At 36.0% G+C, this 18,017-nt stretch overlaps 1 protein-coding gene across 1 annotated transcript in view; it reads left to right on the forward strand.

Annotated features, from left to right (window-relative positions):
- Window positions 1-18,017, forward strand: part of CEP170 (centrosomal protein 170) — a 101,025-nt gene that overhangs the window by 41,896 nt on the left and 41,112 nt on the right. The window contains 2 exon segments of the mRNA XM_048079926.2: window positions 2,600-3,076; window positions 5,694-6,331. Coding sequence (XP_047935883.2) covers window positions 2,600-3,076; window positions 5,694-6,331 — 1,115 coding nt within the window.

Genomic DNA, 18,017 nt, shown 5'->3' on the forward strand with positions numbered 1-18,017 from the left:
TTTTTCATAAAAATAATTCCTAGGAATTTTTCTAGACTGGAAATTGTTTTACATTTGTAATCCACTTTCTCAATTCTTTTGAATAAACTAACCCTGTCATAATTTAGGTTTAAAAAGCATTATATCATCTGTTTAAATAAAAATATTAGAATCAAATACTGTAAATAAAATAGTATAAACAGTTCACTTCAAATGTTAAATTTGATACAGGGAAGTTTCACAGAGAAGATTTTTCCTGAAGTTGTCCATCAATGCTTACAAACCAATGTTAAAGATGCACTCAGCCTTAGCCTACCACACCTCTGATGTGTTTTGGCTTCAATCTTAACCATTTTCAAAAATCAAAAGATGGTGATGAACCAGTGATTTAATATTTTCTGAAAAATATTGTTTATTGTCTGGCCAGTAGATTACACTTGCCAGGTCCCAAAGTAGAAATATTTCTTTAAATACAGTATCTTGGGAAACAAGAATCTCAGGAAGATCAACAAGAAGTGCAAAGACCTGCACCTGGGAAGGAGCAATCCCAGGTACCAGTACTTGCTGGGGGTCACCCTGTTGGAAAGCAGCTCTTCAGAAAAGGATCTGGTGGTCCTGTTGGACACCAGGCTGAACATGAGTCAGCAATGTGCCCTTGCTGCTAAGGAGGCTAATGGTATTTTGGGCTGTATTAGGCAAAGTATTGCCTATTGCTGGCAGGTCAAGAGAGGTGATCCTTCTGCTCTACTCAGCATAGTTGAAGGTGCACCTGGACACCTTTCTGTGTCCAATTCTGTTCCCACCCTCCCACCCCCCCAGTACAAGAGAGACCTTGACAAACTGGGAAGAGCACAACAGAGGGCTAAGAAGATAAAATGATCAAGGGACTGTAGCACCTCTCCTACGAGGAGAGTATGAGAGAGTTGGGACTGCTCAGCATGGAGAAGAGAAGGCTCGGGGGAATCTTGTCAATGTATATAAGTACCTGAAGGAAGGTGCAAAGAAGAGGTAACACAGGCTGGTTTAAGAGCTGACAGTGTAGGGGCTGGTTTAAAAAGAACTGGTATCGGTCAAACATGTTAGCAAGGGTATTCTTAGCCTGCAACAACACGGTATAAAAAATGTCTGAATTCTAAACATCTTTTGAGCTTGTAGCAGCTACTTATAGATGAAATAAAATAACTCTGTACCTGCATCAGTGTTCTTTAATCCTGTTGGTATGAAAGCATGGTGATCAATAAAGAATATGGACTAATTTTGTTATCCCTACATAACATCATTCTTTTCAACTTTTCCAGCTATTATGCTATTAGTTCCATTTCTCTTCATCAAACTACTATCCTCTTTTATTTCTTAAGTTTTAACCTTTTTCCTAAACCTTCACAAGAAGCAAATGTTTGCGAAGAACAGCATAGGCGTATTAAGCTGTCCTGCATCCTTGACCCCTTAAACTCCTGACTTATAGTATGCATGTTTCCATTGCTACCTTATTGCTTAATTATTTCATACACAAATGTTAACTGCGTCAGCTGATATAGTGTGGCTATTTTTAGCCCCAAAAATCTCTTAATTGCATTCTTACTCCTTTTCTTGGCAATCTAATGTGATTTCTTAAACATCTTAATGTGGTTCATGATAAATCATGTAGGAACTATTCAGAATTCTTTGCTGGAATGTAACTTGCCATTGCTGCTAAAATCTCAAGCATCTGTTGCTTATAGGACATCTTTATACCAGATATTTTGGCTGGCTTACTACTTCATGAAATGCAACCAGAAGATTTGCTTTCTTAAAGATACATCGATAGCTTTGCTAGCAACCAAAAGAAGCTTTAACCTTCATTCAGTCTATATAGCGGGACTTTCCCATGCTTTTTTCCACATTCTGCTGTATTTACCCAGTTAGAGCATGATTTTATAACATTATGCATGCTTCCAGCTATTGTTGTTTTTTCTGTTCTTCTACGAATTATGGAAACAAGTAAAATAAGAGTGGATGACAATAGGATTTATCTTGATTCTTGGATTTTACCTTTTGTAGAAATATAAAAGGTGTTTGGATTCCAAAACACTATCCAGAACCTATCAGTGTTAAAACTTTCAAGTCAGACTTAATGTTTATCTTGTGCTAATGTGTGAATTGTTTTTCCAAATTTTTACCAAATGAAATTATACTAACTCTGCACTGTAGGAGATGGAAGCCACATCACTAGCGCTTGTTTTAGGGGCACCTTGATCTGATGTTTCTCTAAATAGATTGAAAATTGCAATAGTGATCCTCTCAACTATTTCTCTAATGTTTTATGACTGTTCTCCATGTTACTAATAACTCATGTGACCTTTATGTCATCTAAACATTTTTGGAGTGCAGATTTCCTTTGTCAAATTGAAGTGAGCTTTTTGCCACTTTACACTCCTTACAGCCAGAGCTGTCTCTTCAGTAATGCTTTTCATATGTAATTCTGGAATTATTTTTCCAGAACTGTGTTACTCAATCTTCTCCACAATTCTGCTGTTTACTACAGAATTTTCTCGAGTGGCCTTTACAGAAATTCAGAAAATTCTTGAAGAACCTGAAGTTCCCAAGTATTGTGAAATCTATTTTTTATTTTTCTTAATAGGATGCAGCACAGATGCCAAGCAAGCTGAGGAACAATCTGCAGCTGCAAGTGAAGAACTTTATCCTTTCTGTAGGGAGCCAAGTTATTTTGAAATTCCTACAAAAGAATTCCAGCAATCTTCACAGGTAGCTGAGAGCACTATTCATGAAATTCCCACAAAAGATAACCAGAGCTCCCATGCAGCAGGTGCGGGGCATGCTTCCTTTACCATTGAATTTGATGACAACACTCCAGGGAAAGTAACAATCAAAGATCACATAACGAAGTTCACATCTGAACAGCGTCACAAGTCAAAGAAGCCTTCTTCCTCCAGTGGTCAGGACCTGCCTGGGCTTCAGACTGTGATGATGGCTGCAGAGAGCAAAGTAGCAGATTGGCTAGCACAGAACAATCCCCCAAGAATGATATGGGAACCAACGGAAGAAGATTCCAAAAGTATTAAGAGTGACGTTCCAGTGTACTTGAAGAGACTAAAAGGTAAAGTGAATAATTCCAGCTATGCTTATTTCTGAAGGCAACTATTCTTCACCAGAATCCAGTAAGTGGGTCCTTGAGCCCTTGCGGAGTTCAACTGAAATCACAAATGCTCCACAGGAGTGCAAGGATCTGTTCAGGGAAATCTTATTGCACTATTAAAATAAACCAAATCCTAAGTCATCTTACAGTAAACATACTAATTGGAGATATTTTAGTACAGCTAACACGGTACAAAGAAGTCATATTTTTAAAACATTGATCTTGAAGGGAAAAAGAACAAACCCAAGCCTTTAGTTAAATTTTACATATTTCACTTTTTCTTGTGTATTACTTTAAAAAGCTGAATAGCTTTATAGAATCAAAGTTCGGAAGTTCAAGTTATGCTTTTAACAATTCTTCCAATAGTATATTTTCTGTGGATATTCATGTACTCTAAGAAAATCATTTGGTGACAAAAAATACGTTGTATAGTTATTCTGCTTAAATTGATCATGTATGATGAAGTCAAGTTTGTCTCAGGAATCTGAAATAAACAAAGATCTTCAATTTTTATACTATGTTTGCAGGATATTATATTTATAAAAACACTGCTGTTGATAACAGTTGATAAGACATATTCACTTACTGCAGACAATGACATTTCCAATAAAATTAAATCAAATGTCTAGTGTGAAAAGTGTACTTTCTTTTGGATCCAACTTCACAGAATAGAGAAGAAAGTAGTTTTCATTTTCAGTTGAAGAATCCAGTGACATTCAAACTTTCAGAATGAAAATTCTGACAAAATTTTTTGAGTCTGTTATTTTCTGTTTTTAAGTTCAGCAGATTTAATCTGCTATTCCCACTTTCTTGGTTCTGCAACATTATCATGGTTAACTCTTAACCTAGCTGAGATTCGTTACAATGTGTTTTGTCTTTCTGATCAAAAGTCTGCATTTTAGGGCTGGCTCTTCCAAATTAAGCTGAAAAATAACATTTTCAAAACAGAATTGTATGGGCACGCTAACATTAAGATACTAGCATAGTAGTTCTTTGGAGAATATTACAGAGCATTCTTTGATCTGCATCAGATTGTATTATATTCATGAACCTTCTTTAAAACATTAACCATGTCACTATTAATAAGGCAGGACTTTTTTTACAAGGCCTTAGCCCTTTCCTGGCAGCAGAAACTTTTTGAAGTTTGATAAATTTTTGACTGAGGGAGGTGTAAGTTATAGGTTGCATTTGGCCATAACAAATATCTGAATTTTGTAATCTTTGGTGATCTCTTCATATTCTTGCTCATTAATTCTTCTTTGTCAAATCATACGGGTAGAGTATGTACCTAACTTCTTTGAAATTTTTGGTTTAAAAAAAAAAAAAAAGACAAGTAAAATCTTTCTGATTTTTCTGCTCAGCTTTTTCCTACAGTATCCTGTATTGAAGTCACACTGCTAAAATTGTTATATGACTTTCAGAGTGGTGTTGATATTTATTGTTACTGTATGGAAGTATAGGACCCATCGCATTGTTGAGTCACTGTACGAATAAGTAACAAAGGGAGGTCTCTATGTTAAGTAGGAATGCTGTAAAGATTTCAACTGAGTATTCGGTGCTGTTAGTCCCCTAGGTAAGGGTTCCCAACATACAATTACCATTTAAATGAATAGTAGCTGTGTATCCTAATAATGCAAGTGGGAAAACCTTCAAAAACTATCCTTTCCAGAAGGAAAAAAAAAATCACCTTTACATTTTGTGTATACATGAGGAAGCCTTGATCCAAATTAATTCAAAGAAGAGAAAACTTCCTTTCCACGAACTGCACTAAAACTTAAAAAGTATAGACAGTTTCATTGTACTTGAGGTTCCTCAGTGTTAACTCTGATTTACTGTGTATGAGTACCCAGTCTTCCATACATTTTTCAGGCCTCATTACTAAGCATATTTATATGTCTATATGATTTATTAAGTGCGTAGTCCTTATTCATAGATCTCAAAGTAGTTTGAGGAATGAATAAGTAATAACAGACATTTCGCATGCATATATCAGATGCTGAGAGGAATGAATGATGGAAAAATTCATTCTACTTCTTGGAAAGAGTAATAAAGAATTAATTTCAATTTTCAGTAGACATTTCTCATGATAAACTGTTGTAACAGTGTGAGGAAAAGACCATCTAACAACATCAGTTGTGTCACTTGACAGGCATTCTTACCTCCCAGGAGGTCTGTCTTAACGTTCTTCTTTTTCATTTTATCCTTGCCTAGAATGTTTCAGTAGTCACTTGTAATCAATCAAATAGTTCTGTAACAAAATTAATATAATTGGGAAACAAGCCATTTCCATACTGCAGCACAGCTGATAAAATACTGCCTTTTGTAAATCACTGATAAGTACCTGTAGATTGCAATACTGATGAAAAGGGTAATTCAAATGCACTGATATTATTGCTCAGTTTATGCATCATCATCAGCTGTACAAAGTTTCCAGAGCTAGGTACAGAAACGTGTTGGACTCCGCACAGAAAAACAATTTGAAATTCTATTCTAGTATGCAAGTTTACTTTGTATGTGTTGGTTTTTTTTTTTTTTTTTTAGCTTCATTGTGCTGTATGTTCTTTTGCTTTGATTGTAGGGAATAAGCATGATGACGGTACACAGAGTGATTCAGAAAATGCTGGTGCACATCGGCATTATAGTAAGCGGGCAGCACTTGAAGAGCACTTAAGACATCATCATACAGAGCTGAAAAAGTCGCACCAGAAAGTCCATTCCACGGAAAAACAGCAAGAGCAAGCTGGTGTGAGTCAGACTGCTTTTATGATTGAGTTTTTTGATGAAGACCATCCTCGAAAGAGACGTTCCTACTCTTTTTCTCAGAACGTAGGTGCTCTGTGCTCAGAATCTCCATCTCCAACACCTCATGCGCGAGCTGAAAGAGTGAAACCTGCATCAGGAGAGAAAGCAGTTCCTTCATCTGTGCAAGCTAGTTCATCACATCACAGAGCAGTACATGCAAAACTTTTAAAACAAAAATCAGAAGACCCCTCTGCTGCTTTACCTGTCTTACAAGCTGCGTTGTTAAGGAGTTCAGGAAGCCTCGGCCATAGGCCTAGTCAGAACCAGGAGATGGACAAAAAGTTGAAAAGCCAACATGTTTCTGCTGCTATTGAGAAGGACAATGAGGATGACCAGAGTGACAAAGGTACTTACACTATTGAATTGGAAAATCCCAATTCTGAAGAAATGGAAGCCCGCAAAATGATTGACAAGGTGAGAAACCAAAAATGTGTATTGATGCTAAACTGGTATGCGTTATGTGGGTGGGCAACAGTCTACCTCTTCAGTTCGACTTATTAAAGGTGCTGCAATAACCTAAGTTTAGAAGCCAGTGTATAATGATGATACAAAGAATATCATAAAAGCAGAAGCAGGCATTTGACGAAAAGTTATTGTTTGATACTGCTGTTCTTCTATTTCGGTAGTTTAAAGGTGTTTTCAAAAGGTTAAGTACCACAAATGTACTAAACAACGAAGTTAAATCAGTTAATTTTTTATGAGAATTGTTTGATTACTATTTATTATGCCCCATGGAGAAATACTTACTTGTTCTTAAAAACCTACGGTCTTTGTAGTTTTTGGTATACAAATCAGTTCCATCTAAATTATCATGTAAAAACATAATGCAAGTGTTTTCTATACTTATAAATACATTTCTTAACTGCAATAACTTAAATTTCAAAGCATAAAATGTTTTCATTTTCCCAAAATCTTTATATGATAGCAATGTCGTTTTCATAGTTTGAATGTAGATGTGTTTCATTAGGCCTAGGAACCTTATAATGACCAAATAAACTTTGCTTATAGGTAAAAATAGAAGTAAACTTCCTTGAGATTCAATAGGAAGATACCAGTAGGATAAACTATGTATAGTCGTTAGTCCTAACTGACTCTTGAGCGGGATTTTCTTTTCCTGTTATTGTATTTTTGTAAATCATCCACTGTGGTCAAATGCTGGCAGCCAGTTTTAGGCATATTTTTGGCCTACTTAACAGAAAATGTATTGCTTGTTATAGAATTACCTAAGAATTGTTTGTGTATCTATGATGTGTTGTTTTTTTTTTTTCCCAGTGGTAAAGTATCGGTTAATGTTTGTAGTGTTGCATTAAAAAGCCTTTGGATATTATAAGTACCCCTTACTGCTAACTTTTTGAAATTGAAGATTTACAATGAGGTAAAGCAGAGAGATTTATTGTTTGAGGTCTCAAGTTGTATTTTTTCACTTTTATTTAAGATCCAATTCACAGATACTGATTTTTTGCAAGTAAGCTTTGCTTCACAATTCCCTACTTTGGGAATATGAAAGTAGTATGATACTATTTTTATGAAGTGCAGAACAACAGCAAGTGAGGAAAATCAAAACCAAATGGAAGCCAAAATCTTTTGCTCCAGCTCAGCTCAGCTTTGTTTCCCTCCCATTTAAGACTGCTAATGCTGAGGATTCTTTTAGTTTGCTAAAAGGGGTAAGTGAGGAATAAGACAAGGACTTTTGCTGGCCTGTTGACTGCTGTGCTGTCAAGTATTTAAGAGAATAGTTGGTATGCATTTAGTCAATAATTCCAGCATAACCTCTCTTTCTTGGCAAGTCAGTCTTTTTCTTTTTTATTTTTTTTCCTCTGTGCAGCCTGCTGATTTGAGTCTCATTCAAAGTCTGTTGAGTCAAAAGATTCATTGAAATTCAAGAGTTGGATTTGCTAGGATTGGGATGAAAATGCATTACAAATAGCAAGGATAACTTTCTAAAACATATGCACAAATAGTGCAAACAGTCCATCTGTAAAAATTTGTTAGAATGGTGCTAAAATTCATGTCTAGTTTACCTGAAGAATTTCCTATGGTATAAAATGCTTTTGGATTTGGGTATTTTTTTTTCCTTTTTTCCTTTTTTTTTTCCCTCCTTTTTACTGGAAGGAAGGGTGAGAACAAACAAAATAACTCAGACTACTTCTGTGACTCATTCATTTGCAAAGCCTTAGCCATAGCTTCGCCCTTGTAGGCGAAGCCTCTGCTCTTTGTTGGGGGGCAAAAAAGAAAAAGCACCTAAGAACATACCACAAATTTAAGTGCAACATTAAATTGTCAGAAATTAAGTCATGATAAATAACGTTGCTTTGAGTTTAGGATCCAAGAGAGGCATTCAGGAAATCAATGTCCAAATTATCAGAAAAATTATAAGTTCTCTGTATGTAACTTCAAAAAAAAAAACGGGGGGGGGGGACGGACAGACACCTTAATGTTTTGTCATATTATTCCCTTCAAAAGCAACATTTTTGCTTAATGTAGCCATGTAGCCATTTTCTAATCCTTCCAGGAAATATTCAAGGAAAACATACTTATTTGAAATGTTTTAATGATCAGAAAAGGATGTTGTCCTATTTATTCAACATCTTGATTTTATTTAAGGATCCATTTGTTCTTTCGCTACTCTTTCAGTCTGTATAAAGAGACTACAGCAAAAGTGGTGTAAAATAACAAATGTCATACTCTTTTTTTTTTTTTTCATGAACATCTTAAAGCTTGGCTTTTGAAAAGAGAATAGAAGAAAGATTACAAACCTAATCAGAAGGATAGTGGAAGACACTTTCTAAGTAACAGAGAAAAGTCTTTTTAGTGAAATACTTTTCCCTAAGAGATAGTTGCAACCATTCCTCTGTGATGATGACTGCCTTGGAGTAAGTAGACTATATCTTGCCTAGAATGAAGGACTCAGAAAAATAATTTGAGGCTTGGGCCTTTCTCAACTTCCAAGACCAAGGAAATTTGTTGAACCTGTGAAAATAAGACATCAGGATCTGGCAGGCAACATCACTGCAATGAAAGCAACCTATGTAAATGCCTACCAAGACTGAAATGAGTGGGAAAAGAGATAATTGTTAAATTATTTGCAAATCTGCAATTACTTATTTTAAAATAGATTTGATTTTAGGACACAAAAAAGTAGGACTTAAAATGATAAGCAGATAGTTTTCAGTTTTAATCAAAAAAATAAATGTAAAACCTATACATGCCTGGAGTACTCCAAAGATTGTTTGTTTAACTCATGTATGTTGGTCTAACATTTGGAATGATTACATTTTAAAATCTTCCATTCTTATTATCAGCCATTACAGGAGCTGAAGAAATTAGCTAATATTTCAGAAATATTAATATTTATTTCCTCTGTGCTGTTATTTGAATTTCCTCAGAGGAAATAAATATCACAGGCATGTGGCCAGCTTTGAATGATTAGAAGTAGTATGTCACTTCTCTCAGAACAAAGAAAAATCTTAGAGAGTAAGTTAAAAAAAAATAATTTACAGATTAAGAGAAAAAGAGAAATCACTAAGCATGTTATTAGGAGGAGACAGAAGCAGTCATAAGATTTCATAGTTGTTTCTAAGCTCTTTCTATTTTAAAACATAATACATATATGTATTTAGGGCAGATATCAAAGCCAGACTATCGCTGGAGGAAAATGGATATGGCTTAAGCGTTTGGGTTCTATTGTTTTTGCTTATTCCAATTTCATTTCATGATTTTTCTGAATGGAAAAATCTGTAGAGGTAGTGGAAAAATGGTTATAATTTGCAAACAATGGAGTCTTCAGCTGTTGTTCACTTTAACTGCCTTCTCTCTTCAGTCCATCAACTGCTGTCTTGAAAATATTCCTGAGCTCTCTGAGAACTCAGTTGTGCTTTTCGCAAGTAGCATGAACCCAAGCATATAAAATCTATCTTGTAGTATTTAAATTCTTTTAAAAAGTTTTGCTAGGACTTTTGACTGATTTTATTTTTGAGTAACTTGTCATTATTGCTATTACTTTCAAATTCTGTTTCCTAGAGTGAGTGAATAGTGCCAGTATTAGTATGGAGATGAGTTATACATTCTCTCTTCTGTCTGTAGTTTACTTGCATTTTTACTCTCACATGGATTTCCATATGGTCCTCTGTCAACTTGATTTTATACAATGCAAATTCTAAGCTAGATCAGTTCCATTCCTCACAAACTCACGTGCTCTTTTCGCTTGTTCTTTCCAGTATAAATATTGTATGTTGTAATGTTCTTTGTAAGCAGAGAACACTTGAAAAATAGCAATAAAACTTGCTTCTTTCAAGTCCCATGATTAGCCAAGATTTTTACATACCAGTGTTCAAATAGCAACTAAGTTCATACAAAGTATGAATTGGTTACTAGGCCAAATAGGTGTAGAAAATAAATTAATTCCACATTAATGATGTGGAATAAAGTTCTAACTGAAAAAGAGATGCTGGCTATCTTTTTATATTTGTAGAGGCCTTTTTGAAGTTGCCATTGAGATCAATTTTATCAATGTGCAAAGGAGAAGAGCTGCTCTTACATACTACGAAGACCATCTTAAACATAGCAGGCATACAATATTCTCTACTCAAATAACTTCAGACATCTTTGTAATAGAATAACACTCTTATTGTTGCACCTAATCGCAAAGTACAAGATAAATTCAGGATCTTGATTTAAAACATTTTCAGTATCCTTTTAACACACAAATTAGAGAAGTAAATGGGGCATAGTCAGGATTTGCTTCTTACAAACATCCAGTTTTGCCCTTTAGATAGGTTCAATGCCTTCTTCTGTTAACACTTGCTAATTGCTCTCTATTTTGCGCTGAATTATGAACTTCATATGTTTTACTTTTTTAATTACATTTGTTCTAATAGAGGTGATTTCTCATCAGTTCTTTCAGGCAAAAAAAGTATTCCTGGAACACAGAACAAGTAAGTTTCTGAGTGGATGAAAGAATTCAGAATGAAGTTTCTGCAGTTCATCTTGGTGGTTGGACCTTATGATCTCTTGAGGTCCCTTCCAACCCCTACAATTCTGTGATTCTGTGATCTTCCTTTTTGTTGATATAAAGATTGCAAATTATCAGTCCAGTGAGTTTCATGTTTTCAATAAAGCAAAATACCAGTAATAACTTTTAACAAGTGAGCGTGCAAATAACTCTGGATGTGTTTGGAATATTAAAATATTTTCATCAGGCTATATATTGCAGTAAATAAAGATCAACTCAGTGAGTTCTGTGCAAGCTCTTTGTGTTTTGGTTGTTTTTGGGGGAGGCCTTTTTGATTTGTGTGGGTATTAGGAGTTACTATAGCAGAGCTAAACTTCTCTGGATGTCAGTGAAGGGAAAGAATAGAACAGAAGTTACATGTCTGTTTTGAATTTTATCAGCCTTTTGCTAACCAGGGAATCGTGAATTTTATAGCAACTTGTGCATATGGAAACATTGGGCTTGAATAAAATTTTCTTTTGTCCCAAAATTGTATCCTTCAATTGTTATATACTTGATTATATACCATGCGTAGGGTATACATAGAATAGCATTCTGTTGCCACAATCATGAGATTCTTTTTCCTCTTTAAAAATTTGGAATGACTGTAATAGTTTTGGAGGGGACGCTGAGCAGGTGTTGATGTGGACACCAGGTTTTCCATTTTCATTTTCTGCATCTTTCTGTTTACGGTGATACTTATATTTTAGTGTTTTTTTTTTTTTTTTGGCTTGGTTTTAGTATGCATGTAAATAAGATTTACAATAAAATGGGATCTCTTTACTCATTTTGCTCCTGAGGTATGTCTGCTCATACTATATTAAGTTACTTAGTAGTTAATATTGCATTCTTCCAAGGACCGTTCTGTGCTTCTCCTTGCTGAGCTAGGACTTCTTAATGAGAGAGTCTTTATTGGTTTTGTGTTGCAAGCAAGAAAAAAATGCTTAATATCAGATCATTTTTACATGGAAGGCAACTTTGGAGGACAGTCAGTCGGTCATAGACAAATAGCCCTAGGCGCCATTATCTATGGTAACTTCTAAAAAAAAAAAAAAAAAAAAAAATGTTCAGCTTAGTGTTTGACTGCATGCTTTTGAAAGGTGTTTTGTTTTATATTTTTTAAGTGCAGAAAGCTTGTTTACTAGATCTTCTCTATTGCAAACCTTAAAGTTATACAGATAATCTTGCAGGTACTGTGAAAGTTTGTATTAGGCATAAAGTAACTGCTAAATGAAGAATTGTGGATTTACAAGTTTAAGATTGATGTTATACTAAATACTTAGAAAGTAAGAGTAACCAAGTCATAAGTAGTTATTTCATTAAATGGTTTCATTTTTAATGTATCAATCTAGCTGCGTTAGAATTATAGACTAATTTGGATGTTTTCCATCATTTGTAAATAGTGTGCAACGCACAGCAGCGATTGGATTAAAACACAGAGCTATATACCCAAAATACGTATATACATATATACATATGTATTTATATTTAAGATCTTTAAGATGAATTAGAAAATATATCTGTTTTATTAAAACCGTGTTCATCCAAAAATGCACATTTATGGTGCATAGGAGTAGGGAAGGTGGAGATATTTTACATTGCAATATTTAACATACAATTTGATGGTTTATTATAAGTGGAACTTGGCAAATTTTTGCAGTAGCGGCAATGACAAACTGTGTGAAAAGATTCAGAGGGCAGGAAGTAAGTTAGTAGAAAAAAAAATCTGCATGTTTAAATAGCTGTTTAAGGAACAGAGACAGATGTATCTATTTTCAGAAAATGGCTTTCAGATCTTCTGTTTCTTCACACTCTGTGGATTTAATTGCTTTTGCCATTGCTTCAGTGACTTTTTCCAAAAAGAATTCATTTTAGCCCTACTGAATGTCTTGTTTGCAGAGGGACCGTATTTTATGAATACAATTTTGAAAAAGCAGTAGAACAGTTGAAGCCTATCAAGTCATCTGAGGATATAAATTTTTGCAAGAATGAAGTGTTTGTAATTTTTTTTTCTTCTGGGCTGAGGGAGAGTGAGGAGTCTTACAGTCTCTAAACTTACCATTTCCTCTTAAATTTGGAATTCTAAAGTAAATGAATTTTTCATTATAGCAAACTACTATAAAATGTGTATGCATGTAAATATGTAACTGGCTTCTGGTAAGAGGAAGTTATTAGACTTGGCACATTGATCTATTCATTTGCCTATGTAGCTTTTTTTATACCAGTGTGTCTTGCGTCTGATTCTGTATCTTCAATATATAGTTAAATGCCATAAACAGCTTCTGTGAAAATCCATGGCTATTCATGAGCTACTCCCTGCACAGGACACAGTCTGTTTGCCTGGGATGGCTAGGCTAACTGCCAAGAACAAGCATAAACTATTAAAATCAGATGTCTCAGAAGCAACTTGGTTAAATGCAGTTCCTGCAGTAGCTTAACACAAAATGAACATAGGCATTTTACTTTGGCTCATCAAACTTTTTCAAAGCAGGAAAGAAAATGTTTGTCTTTTGTCTTTTGTTTCCACCAGATCAGTAACTTCTAACAACCAGTTTACTGTATATTATGAACGTTCAGACTACCTTCTTAGGAAGAATTATGAGGAGCTCAGTCTGAACAATAAGCTCAGCACTGCCAAGTTGATCTGAGTATGGATCCAAAGCCTCTTCCATTTCCCCACTCTTTGAAATCCTCTCTTCCTATCAGTAAAGCATCAGTAAAGCATCCTCAGAGTTTTAGCTTATTTACACTTTCTTATCCTTGCTTAGCACATCCAAACCGTGTCCAAATCCAGCATGTTTCCAAATTCGTATCTCTTCCCTCTTTTTTTTTTCTTGCTGATTTGACTGCGTCAGTTCACAGCTCAGTTCTTGAAATTTACTTTTATTTGCCTTCCCTAACAGTTAAACACGCTCATCATCTTCCTTTCCCTTAAAAAGTTACGAAAAATAATTTCTATTGTAATCTACATTCCCTTCATTTTTCAATGGCAAATAACTTATTTCAAATTGAGTAACTTGCTCCTTGTTTATTTTGCCATGGTCCTATCTTTAATGCACTGTGCAGTATAGCCTCATGTCCCTTACCTGCCTTTTGCTTTGATTCAATTTGCCCTTTTAAACATTCATCACTGAATTCTCTTTTATACACCTTTTGTGTTGGGATTTTGCTCTGCTCCTTGTGTGCAGACTGCCTGCACTGAAATTAATAGCATATCAATTATCTTATTTTCAAATACCTCTCCAAAACATATATTTAACTGTTGTTAAGTTCCAAACTAAAAGAGGGAAAAATTTTCATGTACTTCTAGTTTACAAATATCATTATTAATGGGATAGGTTCCTAGTTATGGCTCTCTGAATTGTAACTATTATCCTAAAAATTTGTCTTTCTGTTTTCTTAATAATACTGTTAGTTACTGTATATCCTTTATCTCAGGACTACTGCAGTAAATCTATGGAGAGAAACTTTAGAAATGTACACTTATAAAACTAGATAGAATTCTTCAGACTTGCATTTTGAATAGTTTATGCTCCGAGTTTCAGTGCTCTTCAAAATGTTTTTGAATGCTTTTTAGAGTAAGTATGTAAGCTGAACAATTGAATCCCTATTCCAGTATGCCTCATTTGCTATAAACTGAGTGAAGTTATTAAGAGTCACAAATAAGACCTTTTCTCCATCTGTATCTCCGTCTTCAGTAATGATTTGGATGGTGAACTAGAAGAGTGGACATTAAATACTGAGTAATTACAGTATTTTACATCTGCAGTGTGATCTTCATGAACTGTGAAATGTTTTAAAGTTAATATCCTGAAATTGAAAAGCAACTATGTCCTGACATTAGGAACTCTAAAATGCATGCAAATGAGACATAAGATATGAGATAGAAAGATACGAGATAAAACTGGAGAAGATTCTTAATCAAGTACTTAGAAGTTTATTAGAAGCATATTAAGAAAATGTCGAGCATTTTTTTTAGCTATTCCATTTTCTTCCTTGTGATTCAGAAAAATGGTTCATGTTGCCTCTAACTTTTCTGACCAGTTTTTATTTTAATTTCTAGAAATTCTCACATATCAATAATGGAAATGGTTTTAAAGAGTCATCACGTTTGTTAATTACTCCTAAAGTCATTATACTGACCTATAACAGTTTATCTATGTAATATAACATTAACTCATCTATTGAGGGGTGAAGAAGTGAATAAGACCAGTAACTGATCGCTAAAGCTAGTTGTGTTAAAGCTGTGCTTTGGTTATTGTGACAGGCAGATGCGCTCTGAGTCGTGAGCTGCTTTCACAGGAAAATGTGCATGGCCTGCCAGGAGAGAGTACTCTCCTTTCTCTAAAGTTAGCCCCTGTAGAATAGGACGAGGCATGTGCTCAGAGTTGGTCCTGTAACTCATGCTACTCCCCCCAAAATGTGCCAGTACATCTTGCAAGGACTGTCTTGGTTGTTTTGTGTTACATAGATTTTGTTACCTCTTTTTTTGTTATTGGATAAAGATTTTCTTAAATGACTAGTTTATGTTGGTAAAGATATATTCTAAGTTATAATATTGTGAAACTGTTGCTGAGTTTAATTGATGGAATTATCAATATCTACTTCAAGGTAAAACTACTTTGCCATCAGTTAATTTGTACTTCACCTCTGTACTTGTCAGGCTGGGTTTGTGTTCCAGCAAGTAACACCATGTTGCTCTGGGACTTGCTATATTTTTAGCTTGCTGTTTTGTCCCTTTGTTTTGCTGGGAGAAGCACAGGATGTCAGTGGATTATCATAGGGACACGTCTGGAGAATTTACCATTTGTTGGTTTCAAATTTAAAAGTCTGTTTCAAGAACTGTCCTTTTTCCTGTTGACGTGGAAGACTTTGTCATACGTCTGTTGTTATACATCTGGACATTACCTGTTCTGCACAGCAGCACCGCAAAGAGGGATCTGGGGGTTGTGGTTGACAGCAAGCTGAATATGAGCCAGCAGCATTCCCTGGCAGCCAGGAGGGCCAACCATACCCTGGGGTGCATCAAGCACGGCATTGCTAGTCAGTAAAGGGGAGTGATTGTCCCCCTCTACACTGCGCTGGTGCAGCCTCACCTTGAGTACTGTGTGCAGTTTTGGGCGCCACGGTACAAAAAGGACGTGAAACTGTTGGAGAGTGTCCAGAGGAGGGCTACAAAGATGATGAAGGGCCTAGAAGGGAAGACGTATGAGGAGCAGCTGAGGTCACTTGGCCAGTTCAGCCTGGAAAAGAGGAGGCTGAGGGGAGACCTCGTCGCGGTCTACAGCTTCCTTACGAGAGGGAGTCGAGGGGCAGGTGCCAGTCTGTTCTCTTTACTGACCAATGATAGGACCCAAGGGAATGGTGGCAAGTTATGACAGGGGAGGTTCGGGCTGGATATCAGGAAGAGGTTCTTCACTGAGAGGGTGGTCGCGCACTAGAACAGGCTCCCCAGGGACGTGGTCACTGCACCAAGCCTGTCTGAATTCAAGAAGCGTTTGGACTGTGCTCTTAGTCATATGGTCTGAATTTCTGGGTAGACCTGTGTGGTGCCAGGAGTTGGACATGATGATCCTTAAGGGTCCCTTCCAACTCAGGATATTCTATGATTCTATGATGTCAGCTATGGTGTAAGCAGCTCTGCAGCTGCGAGGTTATTACCGATTTTGAGATACAAGGCTGACCCAAGGTACTAAGTTATTATCTAGGATCGCTATTATTAAAGATCGTAGGATTGCATATACTGGAAGGGACCTCAGGATGTTTCTAGTCCAACTCCCTGATCAAAGCAGGCGTAGCCCTGAAGTCAAACAGGCTGCCCAGGATTTTATCCATTTGGCTCTTGGAAACCCTCCAGAGACACAGACTGGGCCACCTTGCTTGGGTGTCTTCAGGCTGAAAAAGCTTTTCCTTTACATGCCATCTGAACCTCTCGTTTCAACTTGTGCGTGTTGTCCCTTGTCCTCCTGCTGCGCCCCACTGTGAAGAGCCTGGCTGTGTCACCCAGATGCTCTCCCCATAGGTACAGGGGGGCTGCTTTTAGGCACCTCCAAAGCCTTCCCTGAGCCCAGCTTGCCCAAACTCTCCACACAGGGGAAGTGCTCCAGTTTGACTGCTTTGGCAGCTCCAACTGAGCTCTCCAATTTGTCCATTTCTCTCTTCCACTGGGGGACCAAAACCAGATGCAGTTGCTCTATCACTTGTTAATCCATTTGTGTAAAGGCCAGTTGCATTTCAGGCTAAACAACATTATTTTGACTACATTTCATAAACGGGGCTTGACTTCATGCACAAATGTTGTTGTTCCCCTGCCATTCAAAATGTTCTGGTTTGCAATGGAAATTGTTTCATGCTTCTTAACAATTAAGTAGTTATTTATAAACCCCACCACCACAGCTTACACAATATTTCTGACAGTTCCACCATTACAGCCGGGTGGCAGAGATGCTGTAGCAACCCCAAATAATGCTGCAGATTTTGGCAGTGCCTGGATTTTTCCCCCATTGGTCACATTTCAGGGATTCTGGAAAAATTATGATCCCGTTTTCTGTTTTGTAACTTTATGAAATTTATAGCATTCAGGGTAAAATAAACTAGTCTTTCTGCTAAGCTACCATTCCATAAAAATGAACAATAATAGGCTAGAGCAGGCCAGAAAACTTTAACTTTTGAGTTAGCTTCTTCAGTGAGTTTATAGTTTCATTTTGAAAAGACATGTTTAAAAACAGCATTAATATCTTAAATAAATTTCTAGGAATTGCTTTGTTCATGTTACTTACAAGTACCTAAGTTTAAAAAAAATAAAAAAAAAAATCATTACTATCCATCCCCCAGGTGCTCTCCAAAAAAAAAGCAAAATCATTACTTTGTAGAAGTTTTATTGTTTGCAGTGATTTAAAAAAAAAAAAAAAGCATACCTATTTTTTTATTGACCAGCATTATGCTGGATACCTGTGATTTGAGATAGTTAGGAAAGTTTTCTAAGTCATAAACAAATGTTAAAACTCCCTTTACCTATTTTAGCAAAAAACAAAAACAAAAAAAAAGCATCCTTCTCAGTTTTCAAACAACTCAGCCATGTCCAAACCTGCATCTTGTAATCTGGCTTCA

Source organism: Anser cygnoides, chromosome 3 (genome assembly GCF_040182565.1).
Source record: "Anser cygnoides isolate HZ-2024a breed goose chromosome 3, Taihu_goose_T2T_genome, whole genome shotgun sequence".
Classification (NCBI taxonomy): Eukaryota; Metazoa; Chordata; class Aves; order Anseriformes; family Anatidae; genus Anser; species Anser cygnoides.